We start from the raw sequence: 20,234 nt of genomic DNA on the forward strand, positions 1-20,234 counted from the left end.
ATTATAAAATTACGTTTCCATCGAAGTGAAGGGCCATCGATGATTGATTGTGACGCGGGGTTGTCGAGACACCTTGCTCATCATCTCTACCCAAACGCACTGCCCCCCTTGGCCTGGCAAACCCAAACCCAAACTCCAAGCCCAAGCCAGATAGCGCTCTTCCCGTCGCTTGCCCCACTTGATAAGCCCCTCGAACTCTCTGGGGTCCAATGTTTGTCGCAATCCGACCGGCCCAGAGCGTAGGAGCTGCTTTGATTGATAACATTTCCAGTGAGAGAGGCCGCCCCGCACACCAAATTTTAATCGCAATCGCAATGAACACTTACAATTACACATGTTTGCCCCACATTATCTCGACCAGCGACCAAGGCGGTCAGTCCGTTGGTTCGCCTCAGTACAACTTGTCGGGCTTTGAGGTGCGGTTTCGAGCGCGTTCCGTGATTTGCAGTAGATCCGTTCCGATCCGTTCCACTAAAATCATTCGATCCTGAGCCTAACTGCCCAAAATGCTGTGCAACAGCTTCCACCTGGCCCAGAGCCTGCGCAACGGCTTCTCCAGAAACGCCTGGCGAGCGGCCAGCTCCCACGGACCCCGACAGCCAGTGAGTGGGGTTTATATAACCGGAGTGCCGAACTGACGGAGTGCCGAAGTGACTCCGGTGACAGTGATTCCACCACTCGTCTATGTGCCGGTGGAAAAGTTCTTGAATGCAAAGTCCGTCTCGGTTTTGTGCCAGTGCAAATGGACCTTTGATTGCTGATCAAACGTTATCAGTTCTTTGTGTTCAGGTCAGGAGAATCAAATGAGCAGTGACGAAACCGGTTGGAAACTGGTTCAGAGTGGGAATCATTCTTTTAAGGCTCTTTGTTATTTCCTCACAACACACAACAAAGGAAATCATATATCCACCATATATTTAATATTCTATGTTGGTCATAAAAGGGTATATTGAATTCATTCTATTCGTTGAAAAGTATGTAACTGGTGGAAGGAAGCGTTTCCGAACCAGTAAAATGTATATATACTTTTTGATCAGGATCTGTCCATCTGCCCACTCTTACGCCCACAAATCGGGAACTTCTGTAGTGTCACTCTGGGATATGGAAGACCCTAGTTATAAAGCTTAATGTGTTTATTCGGTTCATATCTATTGACTTATTCAAACATTTTCCAAACCGTTCAAATATATATTTTTGGAAATTTGAGGTGCTGCTCGCTCTTAGCTTGTTATAGTGACTCTGCACTTCAAGAAATTTTCTTGTTAATATTAATATTTTAAAGGTCCACTCTATTTAACATACTTACGTATACATAAAAAAATATACTTAAAAAGCTATTAAGAAATCGGCAGTCTATTGACCGATAAGCGTTGATTAATGTTGATTTCGGCGAAGGGGAAAATTATGGCGCCCCGAGTCATGACGATTGAGCGTGAAGGCTTTCTGGGTCCCCTGATACGGTGACTCGATGAGCGACAACTTGGTGGGTCTTTACAGGGGTCCTTTATTTGGAGAAGTCCTGATGCAAAGCCTGAAATGAATTTTGACAAAATGCACATATATTCGTATTATTTTTTGAGTTAAAAAATTCTTTTATGTTTTGACCGAGTGGCAAAAAACAACTCAAAAATACTGTCAATTGCAGTTCCACTTAAATAAATTCAACTATATTAGCCGGAAAAATTCCGCTCTCTTAACAACTATTTCAGTTTACTTGTCGTATACGCAATGTTCCTCGGTTCATTTTGGTTCAAGGCATAAAGATTTTATATGTTTTTGCGTCTTTGGTTCAGTACTAGAGTAAAACTAAGTAATAAAATAGTAGTAAGTATGATTGAAAAAAGTTGTAAAAGTGTTTTGTTTGCATGATTTGACTTGACGTTAGTGAAGGGGAAAATTATAGCACGCGGAGTCATGACTATTGAGTGCGAAGCCATTGTCTAGGGGTGTTGTTTTTTTTGGGGTCCCCTGGTTCACTGATAAGATGGCTGTGGGAACGATGAGCAACAATTCGGTGGGTCGCACAAGTCTAGTTTTTTGATTGCATAAACCTTTAAAAGCTATAGCTGATTGGGGGGGAACCTTTAACAGCTGTTTAAAATTTTCCCTGCCACTTATGTCTAATCAGATGCCAATCGAAGCAACAAAACACTATCGTAATATTCCACTCCATGTTCTTTATGGCTGACCAACAACAGCTTGAAAGGGTTTCGGCGTAACCCTTAACCAGGCCATAAACTGGGACAAATGGGCCATCAAGAAAGGGGTCCGGCTAATTGAATGAGCATCGATCGAAGGACTCTCGGCTGACGCCTCTCAAAGCTGTAAATCATTTACAGTTTCGGTCTGATTTCCACTAACATGGAAACCAGTCGAGTGCTGTGCTCAGCGGGAAAGGGAAAAGTGCCCGACAAGCTGATAAAATGTTGTCACAGCATGACAGCTGCTGGACCGTGCCAGACTTCTGGGTCAGGCAAATGCAAAAACGTGTTCAAATAAATTCTAAAAGTGTAAATATGGCAGTCCATCAGAGCGAGCGGGAAGAGGGAGTGAGAGGTCGGCTTTACAATAAACTCAAAACCCCTTTAAACATGCAACACCATTTGCGCTGCTCGCCCTCAGGCAAGGACTGTGTCCTGCCGTCAGGCTTCCTCGCCGCCGCATTTGCATATGTCCGACATCGGGCTCAGCCCTTGACACTCAAAACGATTTGCCTAGGTCAGGGTCGTTCGAGCACCCTTTACCCTGCCCCCCACCCACCACCACGCGGCACCACCTCCACCCATTGACTCACTTCATTTTGACACGTGCTGGCAGTTATGGCGCCTTCGGTCTCGGACTCTACCCTCTTCTCGAGACGTGCGTGTGCGGGGCACATCATAAAAAAATGGAGCAACACATGTGGTAGCACAAAGCACACCCGACTATAAGATACCCAGCATTTGATTCGCGACTGGAGGAAAGAACTCCGCGTTCAAGAACCCCATTAATACAAAGTGATTTGCTTACGTTCCTGAAAAAGATTTGAAAAAAAATATTTGGTACCAAACAGTTCCGAAGTCAGGATAAGATGAAAAAATTGATTAGTTACTCTTAGGAGATTTTGAATTCCTTCCTTTTCGCGGCTAACAGAATATACCCTTGTACCTAACAAGTATTGGGTGAAAAATCACTTAGGACCACTTTCAAAATACTCAGTTAATGCTGACGATTACACTAAATAAAAGTATTTGTCAATATATTGATGTATAAAAATCAGTACATTAAAGAACCAGCTGGCTAAAGCACTTGGTTATCCATTTGTGAGCATACCCAGTATGATTGAAAATAAACAAGTTTTTTATATTGTGGGGCAATCAAGAAAGATTTTTATTTATTTTTTTATAAAATTTAATCATATTTACGTCAGGTAAAGCTCGGCTTGGTTTAAGAGACGGCAGATTGTACTTGCATTAGTTACCAAATTATTATTAATAAGTTTAATTGTGAATAATTAAAAATACGCTCCTTTAAATGTTTTTTAAGTTATTTCTTCAGTTGTCTCCAAAAACCAGACTGATTAACAAACTACTTTAAATTTATTAGAAGTATAAACTTGATTTCGTAAAAAAACTATTTTCAGTTGTCCGTTTGACTAACCCCTAAAAAATTACTTCTAACTGATGAGACTTCATTCAAATGAAATGTAAGTCTTTCCGATTCTAATTAGCCCATATAATTTTCGAGTACCTGGTATAGTCACATGAAAAATAGCCAAAGTAGATGGAAACCGGGACATAAAGCATTTGGGAAACAAGCGAAAACGCATCCCGACAGGCAGCCTGCGACCAGGAACGACAACGTACCAGGGGACCCACAAACATCATCGTCGAACATCTGTCAAGGGCTGCGGGAGTCTTACAAGGTTGGGCCGGACTGTAGATAAGAGTGAAAACGGGAATGAGCCACAGCACATGTTTGTAGGAAGAGCCAGCCTTAATTGCTCAGTAATTACGCAGAGTGTCAGCGCATTTGACAGGCCTCAGACACTGTTCAGACGGGAGATGGGGAATCGGCTATTCCTGTCACTATCTGAGATTCAATTGAAAAACAATCGAATTGGGAGCTAAGGCCTGGGGCCACTCCTGACCTTCGACTCAATGCATTCACTATCACGCATACGCCATGCTAGCCGGCAAAACCAAAAATAGGTTTCAGAGCGGTGGTCGAGCCAGACAGAGTTATAAAACGTACTTGGTTGTTTTGCTTTTGGATTTCTTTGCGATAGTGATAAAAATGTACTTTGTGATAACAAGCGGTGAGCGGACGAACAATTAAACAAAGTAAACAAAACAACATTTGTGATTGTCGACGAACGATTTTATTTAGCTGCACTTGACACTTGCCATCACAATTGTCAGACGAATGTAACGAAATCAAAATATTTACGCCTCAAATTGAGTTGATTTTTCTGAAATAATTGACACGACAAATGCGCTGAGTTGTATGAAAAAAAGCCCCTGATTTGATGTTATTGCGCCTGAAAGGCAATCAAAGCTACCACCCAAACAAATCTATGGAGCATGGGGCGAAAAAAGAAAAGGAAAAGCTAATAAAAATACTTTTGATTGATGGATGAGCGAGGTGGCATGATGAGCTGCAGCTGTTGGGGTAGGAAAAGCAAATTTGTTGTTTGCTCGGCTGTTTTCTCAGCAGTTATCTCCTCGACGTGCTAATCTTATCCTGTTTTTTTACCCGTGCAAAGGTTGCTATAATACCTATTGGTTAGAAGATTGTAACGCAATAGAAATGAGAGTTATCCTTGCTCATACTTGAAGTTAACAACATGAATTCAGCTTCCAATCAATATATGTGTCAGCTTTGATTTTATTCTTTAGTTAAAAATAATAGAATACTTCTAGTAAATGGTCACAAATTGAAATTTTCCCTTTTTTGATAATTATGTAGATCAAGCCATTTTCAGGGATATTATAACTCAATTATTATTTTAGTTGATCGTTTTCCATAAAGTAATGTACAAGTAATGAGCACCTTGTAGTCGGGACTCTTGATTTCAAAGTTATTTCTTATTTGTAATGTTCTCAAAGGTTGCAAAAGAGCAATCATCATATCTATTATACATTTTATCCCACAGGATTAGGATTTTGCAAAAAAGTAATCAGAACAATCAATCGAAAAAAAAAGTATTTGAACTTTGATTCCCAGACATATACATTTCTAAAAAACTCTTGAATTTAAGAACTAAAGCCCTTTTAATTAGAGCACCTCGTGTTTGAGATCCGATGTATAATGGACCCATGTTGGAATTGTAAAATTCAATTAGCAGTAATTTAAAATTGATTATGCATTGCGTGTTCGACTAACTGACTTTTTGACCACGCGCCGCTGGCTAAAAAACCAATTAACACACATAATGATTATTAGAAATTCGAATAAAGCCAGCAGGGAAGGGTCTTTGGTGTTGCAGTTGTGCTGATTACAAACTGATTAGGTGCATTCGACAGGGACTGTTTAATTAATTGGATTGCCATTTATGCCGCGCTTTGTTGTTTTTATGGCTTACGTTGGTGCTGTCGCAATTTATGACCTCCCCTTTCCGAGCTGTTTTCGCCGATTGGCGTTGGTATTGCCGATAAGACAGTGGACTTGGCCTAGAAGACGGTGCCTAATGATTTACGATCTTTTCAGCTGGTGTCGCCGGAGCGGCGTTTGGAAAAGGCGCATCCCACCTTCACGGAGCGCAGCCAACTGAAGTACGCCCGGAGGTTGGTGGTCAAGCTGGGCAGTGCAGTCATTACCCGCGAGGACAACCATGGACTAGCACTCGGGCGACTGGCCTCGATCGTGGAACAGGTAAGATTAATGGCAATAAATATGTATAAATATGTACTGCATAAATATGTACTATGCGACTAGGGTTTGAAGCCCGCTTAAAATGGTGCCTAAGAGTATGCAACAATATATTTCAGTCCGAAAATCCGTGTGGGTCATTCCGAAAAATTATGTTCTTTTTTCATTGCATACTTTTAGACACCTTTCTGGTTCATTACGAAACTAAAGTGATTCCCATAATATTATTGGTTACGAGTATACTCGGAGAGCCCTTAGACTCCCCGTACAAATAGCTCAGCTTCCAGATTTTTACGATGAGCTATTCGATTTGATCGAAATAAAAGTTTGATTGGAATCATAAACTTGAGTAGTTCATTTATTGGATCAGAGCTGTGAAATGTCACATTAGCAATGCAATTTGATCAAAGCAATTCGGGATGTATTTTAATTTTATTTGTATAACAAGTACATATTCTACAATTAAAGTTAACTTTTAATACATGAAATGGAGTATTGCAAGTCGAAAAGAGATCTGATTATCTATCTTAAAACATGACAACCTTTTTAATTTCTAACATTCCGTTTTTTCTTTGCAACCACGAATAACAAAATTTAAAATAAGTAAGCAATCTTTAATTGTTATTGGTTTTTCTGTGTCTCTAAATTGGAGTAGGTTAAATCCTGGAGGAAATAGGTCCAAAGCCATTAGTTGAAAATGTTTGAAATTGAACCCTTTGAGCTGTTTGAGCCTTTACTGTTCGAGTAATGTGAGCTTGATTAAATTGAAACAAGATAATGTAATCATAGCTCATGAGCTTTTACTCGATGATTCCATTTATCCATGACCTGTAATTCCTAAGTCATAGACAAACAGTTCAAGCTTTAGGTCGGAGCTAATTCTAAACTTAACTCGTGCAGAGCTCTATACTATACTAGCTATATACTGAGTTTGTAATTGGGGTACAATGAAATACAAGCTTTTTCAGTTAGCTTACATTATGTTCAAAATATGCTTATTTTATGTGCAATCCCACCATTTTTCACTGTTCAGGTTGCCGAGTGCCACTTGGAGGGTCGTGAGGTGATGATGGTCACCAGTGGAGCAGTGGCCTTCGGGAAACAGAAGCTCGCCCAGGAGCTGCTCATGTCGCTGTCGATGCGTGAGACCCTCAACCCAAAGGACAGCAAAGAGGTAGCTGCCGGAATAAGCCAGGTTTAGCACTAACCGACTTTTTTGATCTCCGAAATTAGTTCGATGGCGCCACACTGGAACCGCGAGCTGCGGCTGCGGTGGGTCAGTCCGGTCTGATGTCCCTGTACGACGCAATGTTTGCCCAGTACGGCGTCAAGATAGCTCAGGTGAGTGGGACCACATCCAGCCACTAATTAGACACACAGATTTGAGTGGGCCTTGATGGCTGTTTGGGCTTAGGTGCTGGTGACCAAGCCGGATTTCTACAACGAGGAGACACGCAACAATCTCTTCTGCACGCTCTCCGAATTAATTAGCCTTAATATTGTGCCAATCATAAATACCAACGATGCCGTCTCCCCGCCGATGTTCATACGTGACGACGAGCCAGCCGGCGGAGCAAGGAGGGTGAGTTCGACCATCCCTGCCTCTGGCACGTGACCAGGTTGACTTATCCTTCTCGTCCAGGGCATTCCCATTAAGGACAACGACAGCTTGTCTGCCATGCTGGCCGCCGAGGTGCAGGCGGACCTGCTAATCCTCATGTCGGACGTCGATGGCATCTACAACAAGCCGCCGTGGGAGGACGGGGCTAAGCTGATGCACACCTACACCAGCGACGACACCAACACCATCGAGTTTGGCAAGAAGTCAAAGGTAATCCCGAGCCAACAACCCCCTCCCTTCCCAGCAATCTTAAGCCACTTATCCGACCCTTTCAGGTGGGCACTGGCGGCATGGACTCCAAGGTGAAGGCGGCCACCTGGGCCCTGGATCGCGGCGTCAGCGTGGTCATCTGCAACGGCATGCAGGAGAAGGCCATCAAGACCATAATTGGCGGCCGGAAGGTGGGCACTTTCTTCACGGAGGCCACCGAGAGCGCCAACACGGTGCCCGTCGAGGTGATGGCCGAGAATGGTGAGTGGACCGCAGGGATAATTGAACTTAGAGCCGGGCGAAAGGATAATGGCGGCGAATTGTGTGGCTAGACAATGAAAAGCGGTTTAGGCGGCGAGCACTCAGCTCTCAAGTGGAGCGCATAATTAGCGGTTTAGCGTGCCCACCTGCCACCGCATCGATGGCCAATCATCCGGAGCGATGCTTTAAGCTGGCTACAGAAAACTTCGACAATAATGTTCCCAGGCGGGATGGTAACAGTGGATGACAAGGGCTCACACCATCCAAACAGGATGCGAAAGTGAGGGGGGAGTGAGGTACTTTAGGAGGTTCTAAAGTGCCGTTGCTTAACTTCATTTAATTGTTATTACGGCCAGTTGCAGCAGCTGGCCGAAAGTGCCTGTTAATTAGGCAGATGCAACTTGTTTTCGCCAACTTCCTTCCCTTCTGCTTGCAGCGCGCACCGGGAGTCGCCAGATGCAGGCCCTGACCGCCGCCCAGAGGGCCAGTGCCGTCAACACCCTGGCCGATTTGCTGGTGAGCCGCGAGAAGTTCGTCCTGGACGCGAACGCCAAGGACCTGGCCGAGGCCCAGAAGAACGGGCTGGCCAAGCCGCTGCTGTCGCGCCTCTCGCTCAACTCGGCCAAGCTGAAGAACTTGTCCGTGGGCCTCAAGCAAATCGCCGAGGACAGTCACAAGGTAGGTTCAGTCACTTAACTACCTAACTACCTAACTACCTCCGACCCCTGAAAAGGTTCGGGCAAATTGCATTTGCTGCAGTGTCGAAAAGTCAGCCCCAAATCGAGTTAGTCTCCTGGCCGGGATTTGTCTGCCCGGCAAAATGGCCATTTCATGAGCTCCGACAAAGGCGCACTCGGAGAGCCATGTGCAGTTTGCCGTGCTTTAACAGCATTATGAAATCTGGAAGCAATTTTACACTTCAACAAAAATTGACACCCCAGCTGCGGGGCACTCGGTGCTCGATCGAATGGTGACCCAACAGTCTGCCCAGGGAGCAGTCATCATCGGAGCAGCCCGATGTGCCCGATATGCCCGGAAGTTGCCAGGATGGGGTGGCAGCTAAGCAAGTGGAAGATAAAAGACAGCTTCTTGTATGCGTTCTCGTTTGGTGTCTTGCCGGTGACATTAGCCCGCATCCTATCCCTGTCCTGACCCTTGACCCTGCCCCTATCCCCTTTTAGAGCCAGACAGAGTTGATCGAATATCGCAGGGATGGGGGCCACAGTTGCCCTCCCAAGCCAACCGTTTTATTGGATGTGATTGTGCGGAAACGCAGAAAGTTTCCCTCATGTTTTTTCTGGGAAAAACTTTTTCCATCGAGGACGGGAACATGAGTTTATTGTAAAAATGGCAAGCGAAATTGTGACACAAAATGGCGGCAGCGTGAAAAATCATAAAAAGGAGAGCTGTCTGGGAATACAGAAAAACCATAACGCACTCAATAAATGTCGCTCCAGTGGCGAAAGTGTTTCTCTTCTTTTTTTTGTGCCACTTTTTCTGTTTTATTTTGTCGTGCGACAAACAAATGCCACACACATTGTTTGGCCTCTGGGCCCAGAAGCGTTACAAAGTTTAATAGGCAGTGCTTCAGTTTTCAATTACCCGGGCTACTTACACTTCACATAAACTTATATTGCGAAATAAATACTGAATAACTTAGTAGCCCAACAGTATTAGGTGAAGATATTTGCGAAAATGAAATACTGGCAGGAATACACTTTCTCACACGGATTTTTAATTTCCGGCGCATACTTTATGACCCCCAATAACCTTGTCCAACTTTACTCTGCATCCTTCCAAGGCGCCACTACATCGTCTTCGACTTATCCAATTGTCCTTTGCAAATATAATTTAAAGTTTGACGTCCTACAATACGCCAGAGTCAATAATAATGACCATATAACCAAATTTACCCAGCGCCCAAGTCGAGTTAAGTGGTTGGACACGAAGTAAAGGAGGACTCCTTCTGCGTCGAAGCGCCACTCTATGCAAACAAGGCCAGTCAAGTCCAGGCCAGTCCGCAATCTCTTTATGTTATCTGCAGCCAATTTTCCAGAGATTTCTCACTACAGCGCAAGGACGAAGGACTCGCCGCGAGGGGCGGGGTCGGAGGCGGGGGCATTGGACAGCAGGCCATTAAAAATAAATAAAGATTACGACGCGCCGAGCGACTTGATTTATGTAACGCCTCAAAATGGACGCCTGGGAATCGATGTGCGGGGCGAGTGTATGTGTATGGCTCTCCTTGCGACTAAAACTGTCGCATAAATATCGAGTTATTTTTATGGCCCGGTCCCACATGGCGTATGCGTTATGCGATTTACGCTGACTTGTGAATTGGCTCTCACTACCCCGATTCACATTTCCTTCTCATCTCGACCCGCTTTCTTTGCAGAATGTGGGACGCGTCCTCAGACGCACCCGCCTCGCCGATCAGCTGGAGCTGAAGCAGGTCACCGTGCCCATCGGCGTCCTGCTGGTCATCTTCGAATCCCGCCCAGACTCGCTGCCCCAGGTCGCCGCCCTGGCGATGGCCTCGGCCAACGGCCTGCTCCTCAAGGGCGGCAAGGAGGCGGCCCACAGCAACAAGGCGCTGATGGAACTGGTCAAGGAGGCGCTGGCCACCGTGGGAGCGGAGCACGCCGTGTCCCTGGTGAGTATACGTTGGTGCGTTGGGTTAAGCCAAGAATATGCTGTGTTCGGCAGACCGGTACTAAATGAATGTGAATAATTTAAATATCATATCTACACCCAGAGAAAAAACATGTAACAAGCAAATATTTTCACATTCAATTAAATATTTTCGGTACTGATTCAGGGGTGGGTTTCACATTAAATTAAAATAAAATGTAAATCTACACTTTTACTATTGGGTAAACCAATGTTAATAATTACGTTATCATGTTTTTTTGAAAAACAATGTTATCTTTAAATAGTTTATTGTTAATTTTACTGTGTAGTTTTTCTCTGGGTGTACGAACATACTTCTAGGCTTGTAGTCACAGCTCAAGATATTACATTTATGTATAAAATTTATTAGTTTCATTGAATGGAAAAAATTAATTTGATAGAATTCGGATTTCAATAGTTTGCAAACAAATTTATTATTATATATCACATACTAAGATATTATATCCAGGGAAATATTTTTCAGACTTTACTCTTGATTTGCCTTGGCAAAAAAACATTTTAAGGCAAGGCAAATGCTAAAGCAGTCGAATTAATAGTAAAACCAAATCAAAATGTTTGCTAATATTAATTTAAGCTAAAGCGGACAATTGGCTTTTTAATTCTCTTAAACTCAAAAACAAGATAAAGTTGTTTGAAAAAAATGTTTATTTAATTAAATAAAATTTATAATATATACAAGATTTCGTAATTAAGCTAAAAAAGCCTGGAGTCCATTCCAAAAAGGGTTAAATTAAAAAATTTTCGATTACCATCAGAGAAAAACAGAGTAAATTTTTTAAAAAATTCTGCAAGCATTTAAAGTGTGAACTTTTTAAAACTATAATTTGTGATTAGGATCCATAAAAGAATGATAATGAATGAAAAAAGATTTATCAGCACAGTGTGAATAAAATTCCTAGAACTCCTAGAAAAAAATTAGTGAATTACACCTGTTGTGTTGAGTCACTTGAAATGAGATTTTACTGTACAGTTAACGATTTTTAATACTTAACAAAATTCAAAACTTTTTAAAATACTAATTGGAAGTCTTTAGTTAAATTTAATTTAAGTTTATATGAAATATTTGTAACACTGAGTTCACTGTTAAAGGTTTCCACGCGCGAGGAAATCAGCGACCTGCTGTCCATGGAGAACCACATCGACCTGATCATCCCGCGTGGCTCCTCGGAGCTGGTGCGCAGCATCCAGCAGCAGTCGCTGCACATCCCCGTCCTGGGCCACGCCGAGGGTGTCTGTCACGTGTATATCGACCGGGATGCGGATCTGCAGAAGGCCCTGCGCATTGCGCGCGACGCCAAGTGCGACTATCCGGCGGGTAGGCAACAGCTCTACGACCCTGCAGCCCTATAGCCCCTTCAATTGACCCAGAAACGGAGCTCTAATCCCAATCCATTTCGTTTCGTCATTTCAGCCTGCAATGCCATGGAGACCCTGCTCATTCACGAGGACCTGATGAGTGGCGCAATCTTCAGCGATGTCTGCAACATGCTGAAGCGCGAGGGCGTCAAAATCTATGCCGGCCCCCGGCTGAACCAGCAGCTGACCTTTGGCCCCCCGGCGGCCAAGAGCCTGAAGCACGAGTACGGCGCCCTCGAGTGCTGCATCGAGATTGTGCCCAGCCTGGACGAGGCCATTAATCACATCCATACGTACGGCAGCAGCCACACGGATGTCATTGTTACGGAAAATGGTAACGAAATGTCGGAAAATTGAAAATTAATTTCGATTGCCGGCAATCGAAGTTGAAAAATGGTCCCCTCCCCCATTGTGGCCCCACTTTGTCCCGGCGCTTAGTTTCATTCCAATTTGAGTTGGTTTTGTGGAGCAATGAGAATTGCGAACTGCCGTCGGAGGAGTCCTCATAATGGCTTTTGCTGCAGATAGTTTGGTTTTGCGGGCTTAGAGGAAGGAGAGGTGGATACAGAGTCTGAATTTAAATGTGCTGCAGAACATATGCATTATCTGTTTCAAGCAACTGGAAATAATTCTCCACATTACGAGTCAACAGGGTGTGCAGAAACATATGAAATTAGGCAGGGAATAGCGTGATAGTTTCCCGTTCGACTGCTAATTAACTTCCTTTGTGAGGAGTAATTGTACTTTAAATAATGTATCCTGTTTTAATTTCTAATAGTTTCCTTTACCCAAAGGGTAAGGGTATTTTTTCTATAAAGTTAGCAAATTTTTTATTAAATTTAGCAAATGGTTTTTTTTATTGTTGAGAAGTTTTGGTATATCATGCATTTTCCTATTAATTTCCAATAGTTTCCTTTACCCAAAAGGTAAGGGTATTTTTCTTTGAAGTTAGCAAATTTTTTATCAAATTTAGCAAATGGTTTTTCTATTGTTCAGAAGTTTTGCTATAGCATGGCATTTCTCAATAAATTCGTCAGTATGTTTTGAGGAATTCTATGAAGTTAGCTAATTTTTTATCAAGTTTATCAAATGTTTTTCTATTGTGCAGAAAGTTTGGTATAGCATGGCATTTCTCTATAAATTTCTAATAGTTTCCTTTACCCAAAAGGTAAAAGTATTTTTTCTATGAATTTAACAAAATTTGTTTATCAAATTAAGCAGATGGTTTTTCAATGGTTCAGAAGTTTTGGTAAAGCATGGCATTTCTCTATTAATTTCTAATAGTTTCCTTTTCCCAAAAGGTAGGGGTATTTTAGTTAGTTGGCAAATTTTTTATTTAATTTAGCAAGTAATTTTTCTATTGCTCAGAAGTTTTCGTATAGCATGGCATTTCTCTGTTAGTTCGTCAGTATGTTTTGAAGAATTCCACCACTATTATTTTAAATGAATGAGCATTTGAGTACTTAACTCTACACTTCGTGCTGCCGATGGCATGACCACCCCATATCTCTAACATTAATTTAATTTAGCCCTCAATGCCGTACTAGCATGCACTTCTTCAGCAATTCAGCCATTGCAACTTGAAACCGAAACCGAAACCAAACCCGAATCCTAATTCGAGTCGGGGCAAGTTTTGGCGTGCAAACTTTTACATGCATGCGATCCCCGCAGTTTGCCACAACAAATTTAAATCATTTGGGAAATTAATTTTATTCAACACTTTCTTTCGCCGGTCCGTGTGGGCACTGCCCTGGTTGGTGTGCATGTCCAAGTGCCGCAGTCCCACAATTTGTACAGTCTCTGAGTTTCCCCATTTCCATTTCCATTTCCATTTCCACTTTCACTACCATTTCTATTTCCATTTGCAGATGCGGCGGCCAAGCATTTCCTGGGCAGCGTGGACAGCGCCTGTGTGTTCCACAACGCCAGCTCACGGTTCGCGGACGGCTTCCGGTTTGGACTTGGCGCCGAGGTGGGCATCTCGACCGCCCGCATCCACGCCCGCGGTCCCGTGGGCGTGGAGGGGCTGCTGACCACCAAGTGGATCCTCAATGGACAGGATCACGCCGCCGCCGACTTCGCCGAGGGAGGCGGACGCACGTGGCTGCACGAGAGTCTGCCACTGGACTAAGCGGTCCAGGTCCAGGACCAGGTCCAGTTCTAGATGTACTTAGCTGTAGGTGTCCAAATAGATTGTTGTTCCATCATCTTGCGAGAAGTGCACTCCGAGCGAAGGGTAATTACTGGGGGGCGGTGACAGCTGCCGTCGTGGCCACATGGGAGAAATTAATTTGAGTGAAAAATATTTGCCGAGACAACTTGTGTAATTAATAAAGCAGGGGAGTGTGGCGTTGTTAAAACTGTCAGCCCTTGTCTTGGGTTGGCTGGCAAAGTTGGTGAAGCTGGCAAAGTTTCCAGCCAAAGTTCCGGTGCTGCTCCACCGATGGAGGAGGAAAAAGGGGGGAAGTAGAGTTAACTGGAAAGCGCTGCAAGAATTCCGCTTAAAGTTTCAATCTTTGCGAGTATTATGTGTATACGCATATTCCTATTACAAATCATAAATTAGCCATGGAACGTGAAGCGAGAAGCTTCATGCCCCTGCGGCATCTTCAGCTTGCTATGCAACCGCGTGGCAAGTATTTTAATTTTTATGTGCACTGGGGCAAGTTTCCCAGACCAGCTCGCCACCCTTTCACTCTCTTTCACTTTGGTGAAAGTTTCCGCATTGCGTGCTGGCTGCAGAAGCCGTGAAAGCAACCTTAGCAGCAGCCGCTGCTGGAGCTGGGGGCGCAGGAGGCGTGGCATTTGGTTCTGGCACCAAAGGTGGATCGTCCTGTCAACGCGCTAACTTTTTCGGGGTATTTTTCTTTACAAACTTCGAACCACCTAGACGTTGGGGTCAGTCAGTGCCAGGGAAGACTCAGAAGTTTCGGAAAGCAATACCAAGCTAAAGCCGTTGAAGACCACTCGAGTACAAAACCGCAAAAGGTAAGATATATATTTTAGATATCCTTGAATGCCTGCCAAATTGAATCATTTACATTCAATTCAATGAGAAAACGACAAGTAAGTCTATGTTTTTTATAAAACAAAAGCTTAAGATTTATTTAAAAAGTTTGATTCAAGTATGTTGTTGAAGCTTTAAAACAAACAAATTTTATTTTAGGCGACTTATTTTATAATTTCTTAAACATTTCTTTTGATAAAAATGTAATGACAGATTCAGGCATTTGGAATTTAATCTGATTTATTTTATGCAATGAAACTGAGACTTAAATTTGATTTGCTTTCTATGAAACTGTGATAATTACTTGTCCAACATATTTTAAAGAACTAAATTCCAAGACAGAATGACTTCAATAGTCTCAGTTTTGACGTTTTTTTTATTCAAATAAGTTGTTGAGCTCTTAAGCAAAAAATTATATTTTAGAGAACTGATTTTATAATTTCTAAAACAAGCTGTTTTATAAAAATGTAATGTCAGATTCACACATTTGGAATTTAATCTTGTGCAATGTAACTGATACTTAAATTTGGTTTGCTTTTAATGCAACTGTGGTAATTACTGGACCAACATATTTTTAAAAACTAATTCAATCAGAATGGCATCACGATGGGATTCCAAGTCAGAAATAACTTCAATTGTAACTTTTTTTCACTTCTCAAGCTACCCCTTGTTGCAGTTATCTGCTCTGCCAAAGGAACTACAACTTTCCCATGGGGGAGCATAATTTTTACCTCTTTCAACTGCTCGCCGCGCGTGCGGACAATGATACGTGGACGGGGTCCGTACCTGATCCGCACGGCAGTCACGTAGAGCTCCGCAGTGGCCGAGCACTTGGCAAAGTTAACGGGCCAGAAGTTCGAGTCGGAAGTTTGCCCATTTACGGAATGCCCGCGGAATGCACTCGCTGCAGGCGCCCTCCGATGGGCACACTCAATTAGAATAGCAGGCATTAATCTTGTGGCTAATGCCACGTTGAGATCGAGCGATATCGGGGGACAGGCGCAAAATTGCCGAATCAGAATGCACTCGTATCGCCCGTTGACCCACCGCTTCCCCTCTGGCCTGCCAGACTTGTGCAAATTTATTTAATTCTATTTTTTCAATTTGATTTCAATGAAATCCACACGACAACGTCAACATTTATAACATGTGTAAATGCAATGGCTGCATTTTTGAGTGTGACAACATTCGGGCCACACCATCTATGGACTGAGTGGGGGACCGAAAGAGCATTGGCACAAATTTCTCATACTCGAACTGGGGAAAAGACGCTTGCCAAAACAAGAACAAAAACTGGCCGGCCACTGTATTGTATTGTTCGCGGGTTGTTCTTGTTGCTGCTGCCGCCGCTTTGCGGGGGTTTATTTATATAAAAACTTAAAAATATATCATCAGATGCCTATACAAGTCCTGCCGCATATTTTTCTATGTTCTCCTCTCTGTTCTTGTCGAAGTCATAGCAAAGTTGGCAGCCAGACATAATTTAGCGGAGACGAAATGAAACTAAATGATAAATGGCTTGTAGGAATGAAGCAAATTGAATACCCTGAAAGCGCACACAAAAAAACAGCTAGTGATAGGGCTAACAAGTCTAAAGGGCTAATGAAAACAGATTATTCTGTCAAAAAACTGCCAACATTTAATGCGGATCATTGAGTTTCTAAAACAGCTTAACTGGAATTATTGTGGGCAGTTTCTGTCAGTTTAGTTAAACATTAAAAACTAATACAGTCCATCCATTTTTTTAATTATTTGTATTTATTGATATAAAAAAAGGATTATGGAATGCAGAAACATAAATTGTGGAATTATTATACATTTGTTCAGACGATTACTCCACAAAAATGTTAGTTTATTTAAGCTTAAGTATAAGTTTTATTCATAGTTTACTTAGTTTTCCTAAACGAATAGTTTAGTTGTCTTAGTCTTGAAAAACGCTTGTGGAAAAATAAATTTCGGATCCATAGGGTTACAATTAATAGCACTAAGCTCCCATCCATTTCGAATTCTAGTTCATGGGTAGAAAAGGTTTATTTTTGAAAATCGGATTCCTAACTAAAATTCTACTAAGCCAAAAAAGAGTAGGGAAAAAAAGGTTGAGTTTTAAAGCTTAAGGTCACCGCTTATCTATAATGTTGAATGAAAGGCTAGATTTACCATCAAACAAACGGAATTTAAAAGAAGATTTAGCCAAATATCCATCTGGTAAACATTTATATATATTTGTTGTAAGCTATACTTAAGCTAATTACTATGTAGTTCCTGAAACAAACTTAATTTCATTAACATCAGTGACGTTGAAAATCGATTTAAACCATAGATCGCAATCTAGTGCGTTGTCCTAGGCGAAGTACCCGAAATCAGAACACTTTCATACAATTGAAATGATGTGCATCCGACCCTCCGGTTCGCCACCTTCCCCCCCCTTAGCACGCCCAATCCCCAGCTGGCGTGGCATATCGCGAAATTCATCAACATGTTACTAGATGAACAATTGTTCAAGATGACAGGGACAGGGACATGGGCGTGGGGCTGGCGGGGGCTGGGACAGAACTTATTTAAATGCAGCGGTCGGAGCGCAGAACGAATCACTCTGATTGCTGTCGCTGTTGGATTTACACGTCGTGAGTGTCGTCTTGTCCGCACATCCGCACATCCGCACAATCGCAACTTGCAGAAAGGATAACCAGCGATCTCTCTGTGTCCTTATAGTGTCGCCCCCGAACCAAAACCAACAACTAACCGAGAATGTGTGACGAGGAAGCATCAGCCCTGGTGGTGGACAACGGCTCCGGCATGTGCAAGGCCGGTTTCGCCGGAGACGATGCGCCCCGCGCCGTGTTCCCCTCGATCGTGGGCCGTCCCCGTCACCAGGGCGTGATGGTGGGCATGGGCCAAAAGGACTGCTACGTGGGCGACGAGGCGCAGAGCAAGCGCGGTATCCTGTCGCTGAAGTACCCCATCGAGCACGGCATCATCACCAACTGGGATGACATGGAGAAGGTCTGGCACCACACCTTCTACAACGAGCTGCGCGTGGCGCCCGAGGAGCACCCCGTCCTGCTGACCGAGGCGCCCCTCAATCCCAAGGCCAACCGCGAGAAGATGACCCAGATCATGTTCGAGACCTTCAACTCACCGGCCATGTACGTGGCCATCCAGGCGGTGCTCTCCCTGTACGCCTCCGGCCGTACCACCGGCATTGTTCTGGACTCCGGCGACGGTGTCTCGCACACCGTGCCCATCTACGAGGGCTACGCCCTGCCCCACGCCATCCTCCGCCTCGATCTGGCCGGTCGCGATCTGACCGACTACCTGATGAAGATCCTCACCGAGCGCGGCTACAGCTTCACCACCACTGCCGAGCGGGAGATCGTGCGCGACATCAAGGAGAAGCTCTGCTACGTGGCCCTCGACTTCGAGCAGGAGATGGCCACCGCCGCCGCCTCCACCTCCCTGGAGAAGTCCTACGAGCTGCCCGACGGCCAGGTGATCACCATCGGCAACGAGCGCTTCCGCACCCCGGAGGCCCTCTTCCAGCCCTCGTTCCTGGGCATGGAGTCGTGCGGCATCCACGAGACCGTCTACCAGTCCATCATGAAGTGCGACGTGGACATCCGCAAGGACTTGTATGCCAACAACGTGCTGTCCGGCGGCACCACCATGTATCCAGGTGCGTACTTCTCTTGGCATCTCGCCTTTAATGTATCATAACGAGTTTTTGTTTGTAAATTTTTGGATCGATTTACTTAGATCTTATGACTGCGCTAAATTCCTTTCAGTTTTAAAATTTTTTTATTAACCGACTTTTTATGAAGATTGGAAAAAATAGTTTCGCATCTACAAATTAGGAAGTAGTTGAATTTTGAGAGTAACTTGCATGCTAAGAGCAAGCATATTTTAAATATTATGAGCTGTGGGTCGTAACTAATAGATATTAATTTGATTGAATCAAAAATATCAAATTACCAGTATCAACATAAACCAAAAAAAAAAAAACAAAATTTTTTAATTAAAATTTTTGTATGGGTATAAAAAAAAACTTTTATTTGAAATTTGTTTTTTTTTTTTTTTGGTTCTCTTCGAAAAATGATGCTATAAAGGTATCTGACTTTGAGCGAAATATATTGAGCGGAAAAATAATTAGTATTTTTTGAGCGATATTTTTTTGCTCAACATATTTCGCTTAGGGTCGGATACCTTTTTTTTGCAGAAATTTAATAATCATTATATTTAGAGATTTTTTTCGCTCAAAACAATTTTTAACAAACTTATAATATACAAAAAGCACTCGAAACGAATATATTGTTTTCAGTATTTGTCTCGTATTTAAATACGTTTACGAAGTGTAAGGTATAATTTTCAATATTTATTGTCGAATCATATGGTAGCTATACAGGTAATCCAAGATTTTCTAGCGCCCACTTAATGCATTCTATTTTTGTCCTCAGGTATCGCTGATCGTATGCAGAAGGAGATCACCGCCCTGGCTCCATCCACCATCAAGATCAAGATCATCGCCCCACCTGAGCGCAAGTACTCCGTCTGGATCGGTGGCTCCATCTTGGCCTCGCTGTCCACCTTCCAGCAGATGTGGATCTCCAAGCAGGAGTACGACGAGTCCGGCCCTGGAATCGTCCACCGCAAGTGCTTCTAAGCATCGGGCATCTGGCCCAAACAACATCTCCTCGAGCGCTGCTCTGGTGTTTGTCTCTAGCATAAGACACTCGACCAGGCACTGGCGCCAAGGATGAGGACGCAGTTCAGTGAAAAGTATCTTTAAAATTACATTTAGTTGATGAAGAGGTTTTTAACATAGATAGAGAGATCAAGAGAAATGAGAAAAGAGAAGAGAATAATACCGGAAACGAGCGGCAACGCCTTCTTTTTTTATTATTATTGCCACTTTTATTTGATTTGACTCGGAATTTGTATTGCTTTATTCGCCTGACAGCGGAGAAAAGCGCCAAAAACAATCGGTTGTTACGTACAATAAAAACCAATAACCCATGTGAATCGAATCGAGGTCGTAGGTCACAGGAAAAGAGGCGGCCAGGATGCGTGCTGGTCAAACTTTTCTAATTAGGCCTTGGCGAATGTCAATCAGGCCAATCTTGGCCAGCGAAAACTTTTTTGTTCTCGGACAGCTGGCCCGGCAATCCAATCTCAGAGCGAGTATCTGTATCCTTGCTCGTCTGTCACATTTTGTTTGTCATGGCGGACGGATTGCCCACACGC

General features: G+C 43.4%; 2 protein-coding genes across 3 annotated transcripts; both read left to right on the forward strand.

Moving 5' to 3' along the window:
- The first annotated feature begins 359 nt into the window (after positions 1-359).
- Positions 360-14,196, forward strand: LOC108143235 (delta-1-pyrroline-5-carboxylate synthase). 2 transcript variants are annotated; one of them, XM_017267534.2, is made up of 12 exons: positions 360-602; positions 5,689-5,853; positions 6,884-7,024; positions 7,084-7,191; positions 7,265-7,432; positions 7,493-7,681; positions 7,747-7,942; positions 8,379-8,620; positions 10,338-10,595; positions 11,723-11,948; positions 12,045-12,323; positions 13,858-14,196. In XM_017267534.2, the coding sequence occupies exons 1-12, from the start codon at positions 507-509 to the stop codon at positions 14,118-14,120; spliced, it is 2,331 nt and encodes a 776-aa protein (XP_017123023.1). In that variant the 5' UTR covers positions 360-506; the 3' UTR covers positions 14,121-14,196. The 2 variants fall into 2 exon arrangements, with proteins under 2 accessions (XP_017123023.1, XP_041564377.1); XM_041708443.1 differs by lacking the exons at positions 10,338-10,595; positions 11,723-11,948; positions 12,045-12,323; positions 13,858-14,196 and adding an exon at positions 8,676-10,305.
- A 3,319-nt stretch (positions 14,197-17,515) lies between these two features.
- LOC108143220 (actin, larval muscle) lies at positions 17,516-20,012 on the forward strand. Its single transcript, XM_017267516.2, has 3 exons — positions 17,516-17,620; positions 17,709-18,669; positions 19,448-20,012. The coding sequence occupies exons 2-3, from the start codon at positions 17,745-17,747 to the stop codon at positions 19,651-19,653; spliced, it is 1,131 nt and encodes a 376-aa protein (XP_017123005.1). The 5' UTR covers positions 17,516-17,620; positions 17,709-17,744; the 3' UTR covers positions 19,654-20,012.
- Positions 20,013-20,234: the final 222 nt, after the last annotated feature.

This window comes from Drosophila elegans, unplaced genomic scaffold (assembly GCF_018152505.1).
Source record: "Drosophila elegans isolate 14027-0461.03 unplaced genomic scaffold, ASM1815250v1 contig_208, whole genome shotgun sequence".
In the NCBI taxonomy this organism is placed as follows: Eukaryota; Metazoa; Arthropoda; class Insecta; order Diptera; family Drosophilidae; genus Drosophila; species Drosophila elegans.